This window comes from Alligator sinensis, unplaced genomic scaffold (assembly GCF_000455745.1).
Source record: "Alligator sinensis unplaced genomic scaffold, ASM45574v1 scaffold497_2, whole genome shotgun sequence".
In the NCBI taxonomy this organism is placed as follows: Eukaryota; Metazoa; Chordata; order Crocodylia; family Alligatoridae; genus Alligator; species Alligator sinensis.
Window position 1 is genome coordinate 112,296 of NW_005843029.1, and position 20,311 is coordinate 132,606.

Consider the following 20,311-nt stretch of genomic DNA (forward strand, 5'->3'; position numbering starts at 1 on the left):
TGGAAGTTTCTGGTGCCAGCTCTCACCTAGACTGTCTCCTGGGATGTCATACTTCCTGAGCACTCTGTCTTGATTCTTCCAGTTAAGGGGAAAGGCCTGGGCAGGAGCAGACACAGCAGATCCGTTCATGGCTGTGCAGGTGGTGTTGCCAGCAGGGTTTCAGTTTCTTCAACCATGGGATGTTGTTCCAAGAAGAAGGATTGCTAGGAAAAGGCAGGATCTACCTGATGGAGAGAAGAGCATTCTTGCAGGCAGGCTCACTAACCTAGTGAGGAGGACTTTAAGCTAGGAGGCCTTTAAACTAGGTTCGCTGGGGGATGGAGACCAAAGCAGGGGAAGTGGGAGACCTGTAAGAAGCAGAAGGAGGAGGGGGCAACCGGGGAGGCCTTCTCATTCTTAATGAGAAAGTAAGGCAATTGGCTTGTTACCTCAGGTGCCTGTACATGAATGCATTGAGCCTGGGAAACAAGCAGGAAGAACTGGAAGTCCTTGTACAGTCACAGAACAATGACATGACTGGAATGAGGGAGACTTGGTGGGAGCTCGCATGACTGGAGCACTGTCATGGATGGGGACAAACTGTTCAAGAAGGAGAGGCAGGGGAGAAGAGGAGGAGTTTTGCTGCATGTAAAAGAGCTGTATGATTGCTCAGAGCTCCAATATGAAACTGGACATAGGCTTCTTGAAAGTCTCTGGGTTAAGGTCAGAGGGGAAAGGAAAATGGGTGATATTTTGGTGGGTGTTTGCTACAGACCACCAGACCAGGCAGATGAGGTAGGCGAGGCTTTCTTCAGACAGCTAGCAGAAGTTTCCATATCTCAGGCTCTGGTTCTCATAGGGGACTTCTCACCCTGACATATGTGGAGAGGTCAATACAGCAGTGCACAGCCAATCTAGGATGTTTTTGGAGAGCGTTGGAGACCAGTTCCTTGTGCAAGTGTTGGAGATACTGTCTAGGGACTATGCTCTTCTTGACCTGCTTCTGACAAACAGGGAAGAATTGGTGGGGGATGTAGACATAGACAGCAGCTTGTGTAGCAGTGACCACAAGATGATCGAGTTGATGATCCTGACAAAAGGAAGGAGTATGGACCTTGGACTTCAGAAAAGCAGACTTTGACTCCCTCAGAGAACTGATGATGGACAGGATCCCCTTGGAGGCCAGTCTGAGGGGGAAAGGAGTCCAGGAGAGCTGGTTGTATTTTAAAGAAACCTTACTGAAGGTAGAGGAACAAACCATTCTGATGTGCAGGAAGAAGAGCAAATATAGCAGGCAACCAGATTGGCTTAGCAGATAACTCTTAGCAGATAAATTGGAGAGAGTCTAGCAGAGGGCAGTGAAAATAGTTAAGGTGCTGGAGCACATGACTTCTGAGGAGAGGCTGAGAGATCTGGGCATATTTAGTTTGGAGAAGAGAAGACTGAGTGGATTTAATAGCATCCTTTAACTACCTGAAGTGGGGTTCGAAAGATGGTGGAACAAGACTGTTCTCAGTGGTGGCAGATGACAGAACAAGGAGCGATGGTCTCAAGTTGCAGCAAGGGAAATTTAGGTTAGATATTGCGAAAAAAATTTCAGTAGGAAAGTGGTGAAACACTGGGAAGCAGCTTACATAGAACAGCGCTTCTCAACCTGTGGGTTGCAACTCCGAAGCGTGTTGCAAGAATATATGAAAGGGTTGCAAACAAACTTTAAAAATCGATCAACAAACTTTAAAAAATTGATTATGCTTTAAAGGAGGAAAACATGAGAAACTGGCCTTACTCTGGCAGGCTGTCGGAATTCCAGCTTGCAGGGGGCTGCTTGGACCCCTCCCTGCCCTGCACACCCATCCCAGGCCCCCACACACTGGGCAGCTGGAGCCTGGGGGCTGGGGGCAGCAGGTTGGGAGTGAAGGACACTGAGGGAGGACTGGCCACTGATGTTTACAAATGGGTCCTAGTACAAAAAAGGTCAAGTACCACTGACCTAGAGGAGTTGTGGAATCTCCATCCTTGGAGGTTTTTAAGGCCCAGCTCGAAAAAGGCCTGGCTGGAATGATCTAGTTGGGGATGGTCCTGATTTGAGTGGGGGTTGAACTAGGTGACCTCCTGAGATCCCTGCCAACTCTAATTTTCTATGATTCTGTGTTCTCGGTATGACTTACGTTGTCATACAAGGTTAATCCACAGACTTTTGCAAGGGTAGTAGCAGGACTGTTAGTTCTTTAACATAAGTAGCTCTTTATATAATTTCCTGTAAATAAAATCTTGTTTTCACATTCTTCATCAAGATAGTACTAGTATCTCACTTGCTGCTTCAAGAAGTTATAGTGCTCACCCAATAGCTGTGGTGGTGGGAGGGTTAACAGAGGACTCTACCATCTTGGCAGTGGCATGGCATGCACATTATCTCTAAACTTGCTTCTTTTATAGTGAAAAAAACAACTTCTTCACATAAAACATGCACACCAGTCTGATTTTTGAGGGAACAGTATGTATTGCATGTGAGACACTACAGTATTGCCAGAGCCATCCCTAATATATTCTTTTTTACTTCAGTAATGTTAAAGACTGGAAGTGTCTTTCTGACTATTGGACAGTGACTGTACTATATCTGTATCTCTGTGCCTTGCCTTCAAAAATATATAAATGAGACTAAAAACATCCAAAATATATATTAAAACCTATTAGAAGGAACATATAGAATTACATTTGCAAATGTTAGGATTAGTTTCTTGAAGTACTTGGAGTTATACAGGCCAAATCAAAAAATGATCCTCTCACATAATACAACAATAATGGGCTTGCAAAATGTTTTCCTTTTAATTTTTTAAAAGGGATAAATATTTACAATTAAATGGGAATACCTATAGTTAAATTCTGTAGTATTACACACAATATAGTACTACTGCATTTAGTTATATGCATACATGGATGTGCCTAATTATATATAATCCTGTAATTGAATAACAGTAAGGTTGCAAAGTCAAGCAAATTTGAACCCTTAAAAATGGGAAACGCCAAGGTCTTTGCAACAATGTCTGTTCATATTCATAGATGGTAAGGCCAGAAGGGACCTTGGAAGATCATTGGGTCCAGCACCCTGCACAAAGCAGGAAAGATAACTGGGGGTCAGGTGACCCCAGCAAGGTGACTGTCTAGTCTCCTCTTGAAGATTTCCAGGGTAAGTGATCGCATCACCTCTGGAGGAAGCTTATTCCACAGTCTGGACACCCTGACTGTGAAGAAGTTTTTCCTAATGTTAAGCCTGAATTGATCTTCCAAGAGTTTGTGGCCATTACTCCTGGTTTTCCCTCAGGTGGCCTGGTGAACAGCTGCTCACCAAGCCCTTGATGTACTTCCCTAGTGTAGCAGTAAGCTGCTACCAGGTCCCCTCTCAGCCTTCTTTTCTTCAGGCTGGAGAGTCCCAGATTCCTCAGCCTTTCCTCATATGGCTTGCTGTGTAAGACTCTGATCATACAGGTGCCTCTTCTTTGGACTCTCTCAAACTTCTCCACGTCCTTGTTAAAGTGTGGTCCCCAGAACTGGATGCAGTACTCAATCTGCAGTCTCATCAGTGCTGAGTAGAGGAGAAGAATCACCTCCATGGTTTTGCTGGAGATGCATCAATTGATGCATGCCGGAGTATTATTTGCCCTACTGGCTACAGATTCGCACTGCCAGGTCATACTCATACTGTGCTCTGTTATAAGCCCCAGGTCCATTTCATCTGTGCTTCTAGTCACCTTGGTGTTGCCAAGCCTGTAGGTGTGTTGGGGGTTGCTCACCCGTGGTGGAGCACTTTACATTTCTCGATGTTGAACTTCATCAGGTTCTGATCTGCCCAACTTGCTAGCCTGTCTAGGTCTGCCTTTATCTGTAGCCTATCTTCAAGCGTGGCTACATTTCTCCATCACTTGATGTCATCCGCAAACTTGGCTAGTGAGCTCTTCACTTCCACATCCAAACTGTTAATAAAGATGTTGAAAAGTACTGGACTAAACACCGACCCCTGCAGGACACCACTGCCCACTTCCCTCCAGGATGATTCAGATCCAGTCACTACAACTGTCTGGGTCCTATCCTGCAGCCAGTTTCTCACCCACCTGACTGTCTTGGAGTTAAGCCCTGTTAAACCCATTTCCTGGGATGCCACACTTCCTGGATATTCTCTGTCATATAGACCCTTGCCAGACATTCAGGCAAAGGCATGATAGTAACTGATGCATGCTCCACACAATCATGCTTCCTGCCATGCCACATGTGCATGGCAGGTGGAGTGATTGTGGAATCAAACATCAGAACTAATCACACTTTTATTGCTGGTGCAGGGGATCAAGATACCCAGCTAACACTGCACCGGCAAGTTGCAAGCTTCCTCAGCTGGGAGCTGCCTCAGCTGATGGAGCTCCTAGCTGTGAAGGCGCACCATGTGCTCGCATGGCTGGGAGCCTGGATCAGCTGACAGGTCTCCCAGGCATTGGGTGGGGGGCCCACTTGACCATGTGTTCCATTAATGGCATGATAGGAACTAGCCACCAAGTTATGACACATTTTTGTGGAATAATTTTGTGGCTTATTCTTTGTTTTATGATGCTGTTAATTACTTTAATGTGTGGCCATGTTAAAACTTAAGACAAGATTAACTGGTTAATCATGTCTTAAGTGTAACACGTGGAAGGTCCATAATCAGCTGTAATTCTGGAAAACTCTTTTCTCTATTCTGTCTTCCAAAAACAAGGAGCGTGTTTTATTTGGGGGCATGTGGTATGCAAGAACTTTATATATCTTACAGACTGTACCCGGTATCTAGGCTCACTCTAATATAGCAAGCAGGGGGGTTTCAGATTTAATTCTTTATGCGTTCTGCCATCTTGTAAATTAAGCATTATACCTTGCCCAGCAATTTAAAGTATTCAGAAGAATAATCTTTAGTGTAAGTGTGTTTGGGAGCAGATGAAAGAAAATGTAATGGGTTAAGTGTTTAGAGAATTTAAAATATATATTTCTATCCAGTTGCCTTAATGACTCCATCTATCATGAAATAACTTACCTATATTACTTAAAAAAAAAAAACAAAAAAACCCCCCCAAAACCCCAAACCTGATGATTCATAATAGTTTCTTTGCAAAATATGGATATTGGCAGAAATTCACTGTTAGGTATGCACAAAAATGTTCCCCAAAATTAGTCTTAATCTTGCATAATGAGCAAGTTGCTTGCCAAATTTAACTTTTGACTTCCAAGTTAGTTCTGTGTAGGAAAAATATCATTCAAAAGTTGTAACTTTTCTTTTTCTTTTTTTTTTCCATACTCCTTACAGGTGTCCAAACTAATTTGCAAGTAAATTAAGTTTCCCTGATGGTAGAAGCCTATAAATAGTAGTGCTGATTAGGCCATAAAGACTTTGTGTGTTAGGTGTCCCATCAGCTCTGCCAGTGCATCTTTATCTTTGCCTGTAATGTCTTTTGTTGGTACAGCACTAGGCATCTCTTGAGAAGAGACTGCCAGTAATACAGATTCGTTTCAAATTTTTATTGGTAGTGTTCTAATCTACACAGACACTGCGCGGACATCACCAAACTTATTTCACTTGTGACCCAAGGAAAGGGTGAACTCTAATTTCCCTAGCAAAATGGGAAGTCTCCTGCTGTGCCATTTAGTTGCATACATTTGTTTTTATATTGCTACTGAATGAAACTGTTGTCTAAATATCAGCTAAGAACCTTTTTAGTTATTTTTTCTTAAATGAAATCATTGCAATAAAAATACTGGAGAAGAACAACTGAAGTGTCATGACCAAGTTACAGAATAAAAACAGATCACGTATGTGCATGCATCTCTATTTCTTATTCTAAAAGTTTCTAAGTTACCTTATATGTTTTCCTGTATGTGAAAATAAAATGTTTGCATAAATATGTTATACATAATTATGTGTATAATATTCTCTTACTTCAGAGTCAAAACCAAGAATCACAACAAAATGCTATAAGAACATCTAAAGTAGATAATTAAAGTATAATTAAGTTTAAATGCGTTGGTGAAGGAATATAAAAATATTTAAATTCAACAGGCTAGTACATTTGCAGTTTTCTTTTATTAGGTGTGAAATCTAAGAATCCCCTGCCAACTCTTGAGGGCTCAATCCAGAATGTTGAACTGAAGTACTGCAGCACATCATTGGTCAAATGTGCCTCTGGGACCGTGGGATCAATAAAAATTTGTGCCAAAGCCCCAGGTATGTGCAGCTGGACCATGTAAAACTTTATTGCCTGTATAGGAGAATTGGCCTTGCTTTTTACAAGAGAATTACTGAAACAAGAATTTACTCATTGTTCCTATGAACCAGAGGGGGGAGGGTTGTATTCTGTTTTTTTACTTGTGCCAGGATGATACAACATGGCCCTAGTAAATTCAGTGTTGACAATAAGTAAATAAAATAAATTTAAAACTTGGTTGATTTTTTATTTATTTATTTATTTTTTAATACGAAAACCAGACTCTAACAACAAGGAAGAAAATCTATGTGAAAACTAGATTATTTTCATTTTAAAGTACAGTCACGTTTTGCCTTATTTACAGTATAATTATGATAAATTGTGGGTTTTTTTAAATAATTTTGAAATGGACAAAACACATTTTTCAGGCCTTACATTTTTAAGGGGTTTGTTTAGTGTACTTTTTTGGGTACTGCGTCTCTTGAAGAATGAAGTACACATGAAGAATGAAGTAAACATTTCCAACCAATATGTATTTTTCATTTAGTCAGTGTTTAGAGTTTTTTAAATGTAGGAACTATACTTGAATGTCATTTGAAGTAACTGTTCTATTAGTGGACTGTAATTAACATATGTAATTTGAATTGATTAGTTTATCTGGTATCATTATTTTAAATCTTATTGGGTATAAAAAAACTTGTATAATAACTGTATGAGTAAGTGTTTTTCTGTGACCAAATTTATAACAGCTTGTTCATTGTATTTTGTCACTTTGTTTATGCTTCTGAATTTAATAGCTGCTCTTTTCAAGCTAAGAAATGTTTGTGTCAAAATTTTTCCTTGTAATAAAAGGCATAAAACGTTTAACCTTTATTCAGGTGATGGTGGAAAAGAGAAGCTGATTCCTTTAATTCAAGGCCCTTCAGACACAAGAGACCTACACAGCAGCAAATGGCTCAATGAAAGTAGAAAGCCAGAATCTCTGTTAGCTCCAGATTTGGTAGCCTTTACAATCCAAATTCCACGGTGTATGGACTACTGCCATAATTCTGGTAAGTGCAAAACCCTTGTTAAGCTGATATCAGATTACATTTTCCTATCCAAGGTAGTTTTCTAAAGAGGGACTTGATATAAAATGTGCTAAATGCCAAAGTATTTATTTCACATGCTGCATGCATTATAACTTCAGATTAACTTACTTTGAAACTTAAAAAACAAAACACACCATATATATATATATATCTTCTTATAATAAGGCATGTTTAATTGACTGTTTGCTTTTAAAAAAAATACATATTTTATTTTCATCTTTTGTATTTTTGACAAAAGGCAAGTTTCCTATCTACTGATTCGGTTTTAGATACAAAATTACCAGGTTAGTTCCTGGGTAGACTCAAAATGTTTTGTGTAAATCTGTGGCATATTTTGTCAGTTCCATTCAGAATTTGTTAATCCACATAATAAAAAGTACCCACCTTTTGAAAACCACTTAGTCTCATCTATCTCATTTTATAGTGTCAGATTTAAGTGGCAAGCAAGTTTAGAGTTTCAGAATGGTTTGTGGAGGACTTGAAATTGTTGGTGGCAAGGTTTCTTTCTGAAATCATTTGTGGGTATAACTGCTCTTCTATGGTAGGCTTCTGGCTTCCATGGGATTTAAACAAAACATTGGTCATTAGTGATCTGTTTAAAGGTACATTGTCAATTTGATATCTAGTTAGTTGAAAACAATTCTGTAGAAGCAGGTTTGGAAAGTATATATGGCCCTAAATCTCCTTGCCAATATATGTTGCTTTAGGAATCAATTGCCCATTTTAAAATCTTGCTCTCTCCTTTGTGGTTACATTAAAGAAGGAGTAAAATAATAGGGGAAGCTAATTAGTTGATTATAAGGAGAAAACAGTGAAAGTAACTGTATATTAAGTGCTTTGAAACACTAAAAATCTATTGAAAAGTGAGATAATTTTTTCCTAGTCTCTTTAATTTATACTACCCTTTGAATGTATGTGCATTAACTGTATTTCAAATATAGGCAGAGAATTTTTGTTAAATTAACAGTTTCTCTTTAACTAAAGATCTGTGTAAGTACAGAATGTGAACATGTAATCAATTCTGGAAACCCCCTATTTCCAGATATACTTTAATATCAAAATATCTAACATACTACATTTGAATGTGCATCCTGTTATGTAGGCCATGTTTTTAATATTTCAAGTACTACAATGAAAAGTTTGCCTTGTAAAATCATCTGATACAGGTCCCTTTTTCCTCTACTTCCTAATGTCTTCAGAAAAAGGACCTGTTCCTTAGGAGTTTTTCCACTTTGGTCATTAAATACCATGATGTGTGCAGTGACTAATCTTTACAGTATATGTTCATAAAATCTGTATTTCATTGGATCTCTGATACCTTATCTTTGAAGACTCTCAGTTCAGCAATCCTATTTTGGGCTAATGTGTTTAACTTATTGTGAAGAACTTTGCCTGCTTACTATCACTATATAAGAAAATAATAACTTTTCTGAAGTATCATGATCACAATCAGAATGAAAATAGTTCAGTTTAACCTTCTGCTTATTTTAGGACATTTCTGACAGAGCATGCTTGAGAGAATTAATAAATAATTTTAAACCAAGCCTTGTCCACATTTATGTATGTGGATTGTTAAAGTGATGCAGCAGTAAAACAAGTCCTAATAAAGAGTTACAGTCAGTGTTGAATGAAGGCAAGTAGTTAACAGAAGTGGGAGTTGAAAAATGCTATAACAAATTATATAGTTTTATTCTCAGCAATCAGCTGTCTTATTCTAAAGGGTGGGCTCCCAGAAGATAGTGTTGATTTTGTATTTTGACTGGCAAGCTGCAAATGACAAACTGATTAGTTACCTGAATCATTAGAGCTACAGCTACCATCAGGTTCTGTGCAGAACAGAAATTGATTGAAATTGAGAAGGAAAGAGGCACCAAATTTAAAAGTTTTTGGTCCAGAGGATTTGGCGAGCTGTAAACTGGAAGCGAGTTCTTGAAGGAATTTAGGTAAGCCCTTCTCTTGGCCCTACAAGAGAAGAGGGGTTCACTAAAATAAAAAGGACATCCATGGATTATTTATGTTGAGGTGGGCAGTTTTCCTGTTTTGTTTCAGGTTTTTTTCCCTTTTTATTAAAGGACAGGAGAGCAAAAATATGATAATTTCTGATCTCGGGTAGACAAAGAGCCTGGACCTACAGATGAAGCTGCTGACAAGAATCAGGAAAGCTAAATTAAGAGCTGGTTCAAATTATGTTGGAATGGATATAGAAAGCTTATTGAAAGATTATGGTGCCAAGGAAGATGTGGAATACTCTTGGAACAAATCAGTGTAGTTACTATAGATACCCTAGAATCACTATAGAAATTCATAAAAAGAAACATCTGAATAAAGGAAAAGTGGGAAAAGAAGCTCCCAAAACAAGGGAGAGACAAGTATTCTGGATTAATTTGATAAAACGATAAATTCATATTTTTTATCATTCCCCAGCAAAAGGAAGAATGATATGCTATGCTTCTGGGTGTCAAAGCTAGAGATAGAAGCAGAGATTTATTTCAGGGAAACTTCTAGTTACTTTGGTCCCATGACACAAGAGATTACTGAAAAGGCAACTTTCTATATACTTAAGAGAGCTCAAACCGTAAGTATCTCAAGGACAAATGACTTACAATTCCTTCCAGTGCAAGTATGAGCGAAGGAGGAAAGACTAGTCAAATTGTGCACCTCTAACAGGATTTTTAACTGTTGTACAGCACTAGATTACTTTCTGTAATGACTGGTGATTGGATTATAACTCATTCATACTGGGAATCAACCTGTGGGATACAAAACTAATAAAGTGGCTAGACTGGGTATAAATTTCTAGAAAAGAGGTTTTCCGTATGTGTAAAATGGTATTATAGTGTTCCAGTTGAATGCTAAGAGTACATAAAAATTGAATTATAAAAGACAAATAATAGTACTACATTAATATTTTTATGTGATCTGATATTCAAGGTAACAGAAAAGTAATGGCTAGTGACAGTAAGTGTAATATAGTGGAGGAAACTGAATCTGGTTACATTTAGTTTTGCAAAAGAAGTAATAACTTTAATGTGTGTATCCATCTAATATCCAGAAAAAGGAAGAATTATGCATAGTAGGTATATTTATTGGCAGTTGTTTACTCAGAACACAACCCTTTTTTGTCATCTTTCTGTAGTTTTGTGTCCTCCAACCTAGACACATTATATAATACATATGACATTACAGACAGTTGGTGGCTTGCTGGGTGCTATGCACTGTCCCTGAACTGGGGAAGGAAGATCTTTCTATGTCATGTTTGAATGCACCATGTTTATAAACCGGCACAGCTTATTTCACCTGATATATGAGAGAGAGAGAGAGAGAGAGAGAGGGGGGAATTTGAAAATGAAAGGGGTGTAAACATTTTATATGAGCTATGGTAAGGTGATTAAACTGTATTTATTTTGCAGTATTTAACCGGAATTAAGTATTTAATAACATTCAATAATGGAACATTAAATCACTGAAGTAAACACAATAATATTACTTTCAAGTTCATATCATATAAATTAATGCATAGAATAGAAAAGGGAAATGTTGAGCATGCAAGAAAATGTCTAGTTTCTATGTGAGAACCACTAGAAATGAGCAAAAAAAAATGTAAGCTATATGTCAAATAGAAGTTGGTAGCACCTAAGTTAATTTAAAACGTCATGCTTGTAGGTTGAGTATTTTGAGATACTTCTATTTATAATTATTTGAAAGATGCACCTAATTCTGTCTCCCTTTATCACAAATCACTGAAAAATTTCTGTGAAAATATTTATTTCTGTGTAAATTTCTCTGCTTCCAAAAATCTTATGATGAAAGAACACCTTGGAGTATGCAAAAGCTCCATTCATTATAACACTGCCACCAACATTATGATTTTTTTTTGTATCATCTAGCAGTTGATTTTATTCAGTACAGTCGACTGAAAGAGATGAGACAGTTTTTAATATACAGTTCTACTTAAAATAAGTTGTTTGAAATGAAATTCTCATTGGCAACTGTTTCCTACTTCACCACTCAGGGCCAGAATATTATAAGTTCCAGCAGAGCTAGTTTTAAAAACTGGGACAATTGGTTTCTTTTAAATATTTGGTTTGAATTTAAGTGAATGAATATATTGTTAGTATTTAAAAAGAGAACTTTTGAGAGAGAATTATATGCATTGGTTTGAAGTACTTAATATTTTTTTGATACGACAAATGAGTAGGAATGCTTATATACTGTAGTAATTAAAGACAACTCACATTTGTGGTTTAGGCATAAATGTGTAAAAATTATACCCATCTATCTTATTACATTTCCTCCCCTCTCCCTGAGGACATCACTATGCGTTTTATCTGTAATTGTTGCCAGTTTTCTATCATGTTCCCACTGGGCTTCTGGTGCAAAAAAATCTTATCCTCTTGCTGACAGAGCTTGCCTGAATGATTTCATGCTCTTAGCATTTTTTTCACGGGAATTAGAGGCAAAATGTAACTACAGCTGAACATAGCGTCTATTTTTGTAATTTTGAAGTTTAGACTCTGTTATTGGAACTAAATGAAGAGATGCAGGTGTTCTCCAGTTCAAGTCCTTTGGGATTTTTTTGATGGTAGATGCTTGAAAAGAAAATGCATGTGTTTCCAGAGTCAAACAGCAGCTGTGGACAGGGATTTATGTTTTTCTCAGAACTTTGGGATTTCAAAATGTTACATTTAATCACATGCCCAGAAAGGAGAGCAAATGTTAAAGATGTTGCATATAAAACTAGGGGACTGATCTCTTTACCATACCAACTAGTTGTGGGAATACAGGAACAAAGTGATCTTTAATCTTAATATGAACAATTTCAAAAGGATTATGATAGCTGCCAGGACTCAGTCTTTTGAGCACTGTGCAATTGCAACAGAGAACATTTTTATCCTCTTAATTACTTTTAAAATCTTGTTTATTCTTGTTATTTTGCCTTTAAAAAATCCCTGTGTAAGCCATGTATGTTCCTAAATACACAGTGTTCATGTTATACTTTTGTTAGTGTAAGGTGAATTAGATTTCAGGCAATTATGCATTCTAAAATGAATTCTATTAACTGTGTCCTGTAGTTTTCAAAATTGAATTAAAAACAACAATTAAAATACTTAGACTATGAGGCACTAGAATTAGAAAAGTTTCTAGGTTACAAAGCATGTAAGAATTAATATTCAGTAGTAGCAACAAGTGAACTTGTTAGTTCTATACATTTTTTTTAAAACTGGGATTTTTTGGCAATCCCATAAGATACGTACTCTGCAGATGCATTTACACTACATTTTTTTTTAAAACTACACCTGATGGACAGTTTTGTAAAGTTGTGATTTTCTACATGTTAATTTTTTGGGTTTTTGTTTGAGGAAGAAGTATTTCTATTTTGGGAATAAACTTGACGTAAAAGTAGTTGTGCTTTGCTATATGAAGTGCTGCTGCTGTTAGACAGTTGTATGTGGGAAAGGATTGGTCTCTCCTCCTAGCTTCTGTGGTGAAGTCACAGTTCTACATTCATTATGTAATTGTTTGTATACATGATGAAATAAATTCAGCATTTTAGGTTTATTGCAGGTTATGTTCAGGACAATAGATAGGGGAAAGAAAGCAGGAGTGAAAAAAACATTTTCTAATTGGAATCAATGGGGAACTAGTTTTTAAGTAAGATTCAAAAGTCCCTTTTTAACTTGGTAGGTTTTACAGTTGTAACGATATGGACCAGAGAAAGAAATACCTTTGATACTGGATGTAGGACTTTCTGCCCCACGTAACCTCTATCTGTTGGCTTATAAAGATCCTACCACTTTCCGTGGCTGTGAAGTGTTGGAGCCTGTTACTTGTGCTGGCAGGGAAGATTCTTCTTTCGGTGCAATCTTTTATTCTGCTTGCCTTGATTGCAATTCCATCTGATGGGAATAACATCTGGGAGGGGCAAATTATCATATTTACTTGAATATAAGATGAGCTTCCCCATGATGGCTGGGGAAAACAGCTTCTCATCCTATATTCACATACAAGAAAATCACATTAAATACAGTCTTATCATTAAAGTACTGCCAAAAGAAGCATGTGCTCAGTAATGAAAACTGACTATGAAGTTAATTAAATGCAACCAACACTGAGCATGACTATAAAACACATGGCCTATAATGGACAAAACATACTGATCTCCTACTGGGGGCAGCCCAAACTCTGCTGCCGATGTGAAGAGGAGGGCCACCTTGGGAAGGACTGTAAAATGGAACTGTATGCCATAGGTGACTGGTGCCGCCTTAGTTGGGGGGGCACATGCCCCCCCTGCAACCAGTCCCGCTGATTGGGGGGGGGGGCTGCAATCAATCCTGCTAACCAGGGGTGGGTCCCCTGCTACTGATCTCACTCCCTGGGGGGCACCTGCAGCCAATCCCGTGATGGCCAATCGCTGCGCTGTGGCCGCTTCCGGGAGTGGCTGGGGCCCGCTCCTCGGCCGGGGGGGGCGGGAGCCGCTGCGCTGTGGCCGCTTCCGGGAGTGGCTGTGGCCGCTTCTGGGACTGGCTGCAGAGATTGGCTGGCACTTGCAGGGGGGGCACCAGCGCTCCTGCCTGCCCATCACCTAAGCGGCGAGTGCAGCCAGTCAGGGGGTGCACTGGCACTCTCAGGGGGTGCACGTGCACACCCTATGCATTGCCACTGCTCTGTGAAGTCTGCAATCAGACTGGGCACTGTTCGCAGAGCTGCACCAAGGAAAAACACTGTAATCTGTGTGGGAAAGAGGGGCACTCTTTCAGGAGATGTCTTGGGGCACAGCCAGAGAAGTGGAGGAGGAGGAGGTGCTATCCATGGTCCTAGTTTTGGAGGCTCAGGATGCAGCGGGCCCAGAAAGCGAAGACAAAATGGAGCTGGAGGTCCAGAATCAGGAGGAGGGAGAAGGGGAAGAGGGCACTCCAGATCCAGGGCGCACCCCCATTCACCAAGCAGTAAAAGAGACGCAAACTGTTGGAGCAGCTGAGCAAGGACTGTGCCTGGTCCCCAGCCCCAACAGAGGAGTTGGGGAATGGAAGGGGAACCAAGGAAGCGAGTGAAATGGAGGTGACTGTGGGACTCTCCGAGACAGGAAACCAACATACTGATGGGAACCTACCACAAGGATAGGTTAGCGTAGCCCACCTAAATAAGATATATGGTAGTGCCCATTGCGCACATTCCCTCTCAGCACAGACTCTTTTTCAAGTCATGGTGAGCTACTACATTGAATATGCTTCAACTTCCTCTTCACTTTCATAGCTGAGCTATGCCTTTCTTTCCCATTTCCAATGATTCCTGTTTCTCCAGCAGCCTTAAGTGTCTGGCAGACATCAGCAAATGGGGCCCTAAGCAGTTCAGCCAGAATCCCTGTCATCCCCTCTATCAGACTGTTGCATATGATTAGTGTTGTCCCACCCTTCATGAGGTGGAGTCCAACCAGGTTGCCCTATGCCTTATCTGTCTATAAATTTTTGAAGGATCCTAAGTAGTAGTGACAAGAATACCCAGTTGCAGTCATGAGTGGGAGTCCAGTTAACACATAGATCCTTTGTGGGGGTTATCTGGAGTACAAAAACATACTGAGAAGTGCTGAGTGATGGTATCACCATGGCTTGAAACACCTGTTGACTCTGCTGGGGCCCAGCTCAGTGAACTCTATGTTAAATCATGAGCCTTGGCTTTGGACTAATAGCATTCATAGTTTGTACTATATATGTAGGTAGGCACAAAAGTGCTGCTTAAAAGCATGTTTATGGAGTGCCTGTGCTAAAACTTGCAACAGTTTCAAAAAAGGTGAAATGCATCAATTCTGGATGACCTAAGTCTATGGGTACTGATGATAATTTGCCTATATGTTTATTTCAAAGTTAATGTTTTCAAATTTGCCCCTCACTTCCATGTGCTTAGAGAGAACAGGACCTGACAGTAAAGGGAGGGGGGAGAAGGGACTGCAGGGGGAAGAAGTTGGGGTAGGGCAGGAGACAAGGGGGCCACCTGATCTCCTCAGATTTATTTTCTCTGCTGTAACAGTGGTAGGGGGACAAGTTCATGGCAAACCTCCAAAAATTAGATTCTATACCTTGAAAATTATAATAATAATAATAATAATAATAATAAAATTTAAGAATTTCTGTGTATAGAATCTAATTTTGGGGGGTCATTCTTATATTCAGAATTATCTTGTATGTGAGTAAATATGGTATACTATAACAACTGAGTTACTGTTATCTCGAATGCTCTGTTTGGCTCTAAATAGTTGATAAGCAAGAAGCTTTGCCTCTGGAGAGGGAGTTATATTTTACAGGAGTTAGGCACCTCATTTTGAAGGACTCTAATTCCCATTAAGTGGCTCTATAGTATCCTGAAGAGGAAAGTGAGCTGTATGTTCTCTTTGCTTATGCAGTGTCCAGTCTTTCCTCTGGACAAAGCAGTGGTACTGTGTAGCTTTCAGTGTCTTGTATGATCTAGAAACCTGTATAAACTTCCTTGTATGTAGGGTTTTTGGGAGGCGGGGCGGGGGAGTATTTAGTTTGTGTGTATTAACTAAATAAGGTTTTGAATTTTTTTTAAGCTAAATTTATCAACTGTTACCTTTTAAACAAGAACCAGGAACATGTTAATTTTTATAGGAGAAATTGGCAATTACTCATGTAACTCTCTAACACTTCCCATTATTAAAAGATTATTGTGACTATTTTGAGATGCATTAAAACTTCTATTTTTGCAGCAGCCATATGAAAGTTGAGAGGAAAATCTGGGGGCCAGAGAAGCACATTTTCTTTGTCCCATTCATTGCAAATCACGATTTTTTTTTGTCTTGCTTGAATATTTCAGAAAGATTTTGCCAGTATGATAATGTAACTAAAAAGGAACATGTAAAAGTTTGGAGCTTCTCATTACCAAAACAGCAACAGCCACAGAGGTACTTGTACTGGGAATACTTATGTAGCAAAAGGCCTGGAATCTTTCCATCTTAACGCTTGACTCATCCTTTTCCTTCCAGAAAAACAGCCTTCTGCTGACAGTTGATGTAGTTAGTTATATACCCTGCCCTGCCCTCCCCCTCTCCCCCCAGCCCAGCCAGAACCCTGGAGGGAATGCACCACTGGGGGCTCTCTCCCCTCCCCTGTTGTCTGGCCCAACTGGGGCTGGGGAATGCAGCCCACCACCTCCCAGCTGTTAGGGTCAGAGGGGAGTGGAGCACCTCCGCCAGAACCACTGGGGGGGGGCATGCCATGTTGGGGCTTTCTCCCCTCCCCTGCTGACTGGCCCTACCAGGGCTGGGAAATGTTAGGTGTGGGGGAGAAGGTGATGCAGGGGAAAGAGGAGGATCTTGTCCCTGCCTCAGCTACCCCTGGTGTAGCCAGAACCACTGAGGAGGGAGAATGTGCTGTGGGGGTGTTTCTCCCCACCCCTGCTGACTGGCTCAGCTGGGGTTGTCGAATGCAGCCCTGCCACCTGTTAGGATCAGGAGAGGATGTGGAGGAAGCAGAGGCCTCTACCCCAGCCTCCCTGAACCCAGCCAGAACTGCTGGGAGGGGGTCTGCTTTCTCCACTCCCCTGGTGACTGGCCTAACTAGGGCTGGAGAATGCAGCCCTACCCCCTGTCACCTGTTAGGGGCAGGAGGGGGAAGTGAAGGATGGGGAGAAAGTTGAGGTCCCTGCCTCCACCCTAACTGCATTCCTACCCCTAACAGCAGGCATGGGGCTGGGCCAGTCAGTGGGGGAAAAGGAAAAGCCCCCTGCAGCATGCTTCTCCCAACACTTCTGGCCAGGGATGGTACTGGGGGTGGAGTCTTTTGCTTCCCCCTGCCCCCCACCCCCAATACGGCCCAGCTGGTAGATGCAGGCAGGATACAAGGCTGAGGAACAGAGGCTTTGCTACATTGGCTCTGTGACAGCTGGCCTTGGGCAGAAGAATGCAGGCAGAGGCTAGCCTGCTTGCCCTGTGAGAGGGGATTAGCAGGGAAGCTGCAACACATCCTGAGATTCCAGGGGACTGCAACCTAGCTTGAGTTGGTAGGGCATCTGGCACAGAAATTTGATAGACTGGTCTAACCTTAATTGATTAAATTTGAAACTACATCCATCCGGGTCCATCTTAAACTGAGATTGGCCATTTTGAAACTGGTCTATGTGCACGAACTTTTGTTCTGTTGCAGGTTTAGACTGGTTTCTGATCACTTGTACCAGTTTGTGTAATTTTTGTCCCTAGCTTTCAAGTAATAGAGGTCTGTGCTGATGCTGTTACTTGTAGGTAATAGAACTCATTTACCCCTTTTTCATTTAGAAAATAAAACAGCCTAAGAAGCTACACAAAAACAGAACAAATATCCTACTTTAAATCAGTTATTTAGATTACAGAACTAAACCTGTAAAAGATAAGAAATGCCAATTACATGTTAATCTGCAAACCTTAACTATATCCCTTGTGGGTATGTATTATGAGTAGGGGATCTACCCAACTCAAAGAGGTGGCTGGCCAATTTTGTGGGGAGATTGCTGGGCTGGGCACCTTTGCAGGATGGTCATTGCTGGGTTCCCCCCTACACCCCTGATTGGCCAAGGGCCGCCCTACCCTTCACTACTGATTGGCTGTGAGGGCTGTCATCATATGGCCTGCTCCTAGATGCTGATTGGTAGACACATGTGAGGCCACATGACAGGCAGCCCTCTCAGCCAATCAGCAGCGCGGTTGGGGCAGCAGACATCTTGGGTTCCCTGTTTGTCTGTAGCCCTTGCCTCCCTGTGAGGACCGTTGGTTCCCTTTGGGAAGCTAGTGTTTTATTTAAGTAAGTTTTCTTTTTATTTTCTTTTTTTTCCCCCACGGATTTCATGGACCATGCTGGATTTCATATTTTCCACAAAATCATGATTTTGGTGGGTCTCTATTTATAAGAGCCTCTTTAATTACCTTTAGCACATAATGCTTCTTCCATGGAAGTTTCATTTCATTCATTTCCCAGGTTGGCACAATTAAAGTCGCATGGGTAACATTCAGTTTAGCATTTCCAGAATTTCAAGGATTTGTTTTAGTAACTTGTAATAACACTTGTACATAATAAAATATATAATACAAATCACACATTAGATCCTATTTCCATAATGATATTAGGTAATACATCTTTGAATAGTGTCTTTGTAAAACCATATTTCTATAAAGCAGTTTTCCTACTTAAAGCATCTGAAAGCACTTTATTAACCAAGGTGAATAGATACTGATAGTGCAGAGATTTTTCTGGGAACCTGACAGCTGTTATACTCAGCAATTGCTGACACATAGCTTTAGATGTTAAAAATCTGTTTTTAATTGAGAGACTGTATGTTGGCCAAGATATTGGGATAGCTCTTGCTCATTTTGAAAAAGTGCCATGGGATCTTCAACTTCCACTTGAATGCTTACCAGAGATGGGCATAAGGGACTGTAGCTGTTTACTTTCAGCTAATGTTTAAACTGTCTCCAACTTTTTAAAATTTAATTAAATTGACATAACTGTTCATTTTTTAAAGATAGATGCTGTATGTACTGCTGGTAGTTCATTTTTGTTGAAAATAAATAAATAGAGCAATTAAAAATAAACAGAATATTGATAGGAAAATATAAATTAAGTTCTATGCAAGTTTAGATAAATTCCTTTATTTTTCAAATGACACTGTGTTCTTTTAAAGCATAACATTTGATTAAATATTATAGTTTTTCTTCTTTAAGGGTACTGCATTTTAATACAATGTAACTTTTTAATTAAGAATTTCAGTTGTATTTATAGTTTACGCTGGTTATGATTCCAAAACCTTATCTAATTAAATAGCATTCATATTACTGTTGATCTAAGGCCATGAAGAGATGTTAATTTTTACTGGGGATATTTATGAGAAATTCCCAGCAGTAGGAATTTTTCTGGGAGAGGGAACATAGACATTCAGCCTGCAGTGCTCTCTCTTCCCTGCTCTGCCCACTTTCCCCAGACTGGGCTGATGCTGATCTGGGGAAGGCATGGGGAGCAGTGCCTGCTCTACTCCTCCCAATCCCCAAAAGAGTGGAGCAGCAACAAAGGACTGTCCCCAGCCTTTTCCACTCTACTCCCACTCTGGGAGGAGAGCAGGGGGAAACTAGGGAAAAGACAGGGAGTGGCAGCACTGACACTGGGGAGGAAAGTGTCTGTCACTGTACCCTGCCTCTTCCCCAAATTGGGCACTGCCCAGCATGGGGAACAGATAAGGAACTTTTTGCCTTGCTGCTCCTTTCCCCTCCTGGACTGGTCCATTGGCCCAAACTCTCCAGTAGTTAAGAGAATGTGTAGGCTACTGCTGAAATATTTTCTGCAATTTAAAAATCATTTGTTGTGTGCAAAAAAACCCGTACTAGCAATATTTGGACATATTTTAAAATCAAAACTCAGGCCATTCATTTTGGAACATAATCTCAAATATACAAATAATGAAAACTACTTCCCCTTCTCCCCAGCTCTTTCCTTTTTAATTTTGCTAAAGCTCTTGGGGGGAGGAAGTGCATCACTGTAACTCATAGGAATTTGCTGTACTTGACCACACAAAAATTTTAAGATAATTGTACAGTTACAATATGATTTTGTAAATATGGTGTCCTATGAAATATAGAATAGACAAAACCGATTAGGATTTAATTAGAAAGTTAATTGTAATCCACAAAAACAATACCAGTGATACACTCTCATCTAAAATAATATTTTTCTATACCAATGAAATGTTTTTCAAGGTGACTAATAATTTTGAGACCCTCAGTTTTTAGGTGCCAACTGCAGAAACTTTGTCAACCATGATCTTGGTGCCTCAGAAGTGGAGTGCTATGAGAGCATTTTAAGGGTGCTGTGAGGTGCCACACAGTATGTACTGTTAAACGTACAAACTCCTGTACAAGATATATACCCAATAGAAATCCATAGAATCAAAAACATTCTCACATGGTTTGTTCTTTCTGAGCTCTTTGCAACTGAAGAATTACTCTTATTTTTACATTGTCAAAACATAGTAGAGAATAACTATTTC

At 40.0% G+C, this 20,311-nt stretch overlaps 1 protein-coding gene across 1 annotated transcript in view; it reads left to right on the forward strand.

Moving 5' to 3' along the window:
- The window catches only part of LOC102383327 (vacuolar protein sorting-associated protein 13B-like), a gene marked incomplete at its 3' end in the record, with an annotated part of 448,314 nt that overhangs the window by 112,114 nt on the left and 315,889 nt on the right, over window positions 1-20,311 (forward strand). Inside the window, exons 5-6 of the mRNA XM_025193225.1 lie at window positions 6,086-6,220; window positions 7,079-7,252. Of these exons, the coding sequence (XP_025049010.1) occupies window positions 6,086-6,220; window positions 7,079-7,252 (309 nt within the window). The remainder of the gene's footprint in view (window positions 1-6,085; window positions 6,221-7,078; window positions 7,253-20,311) is intronic.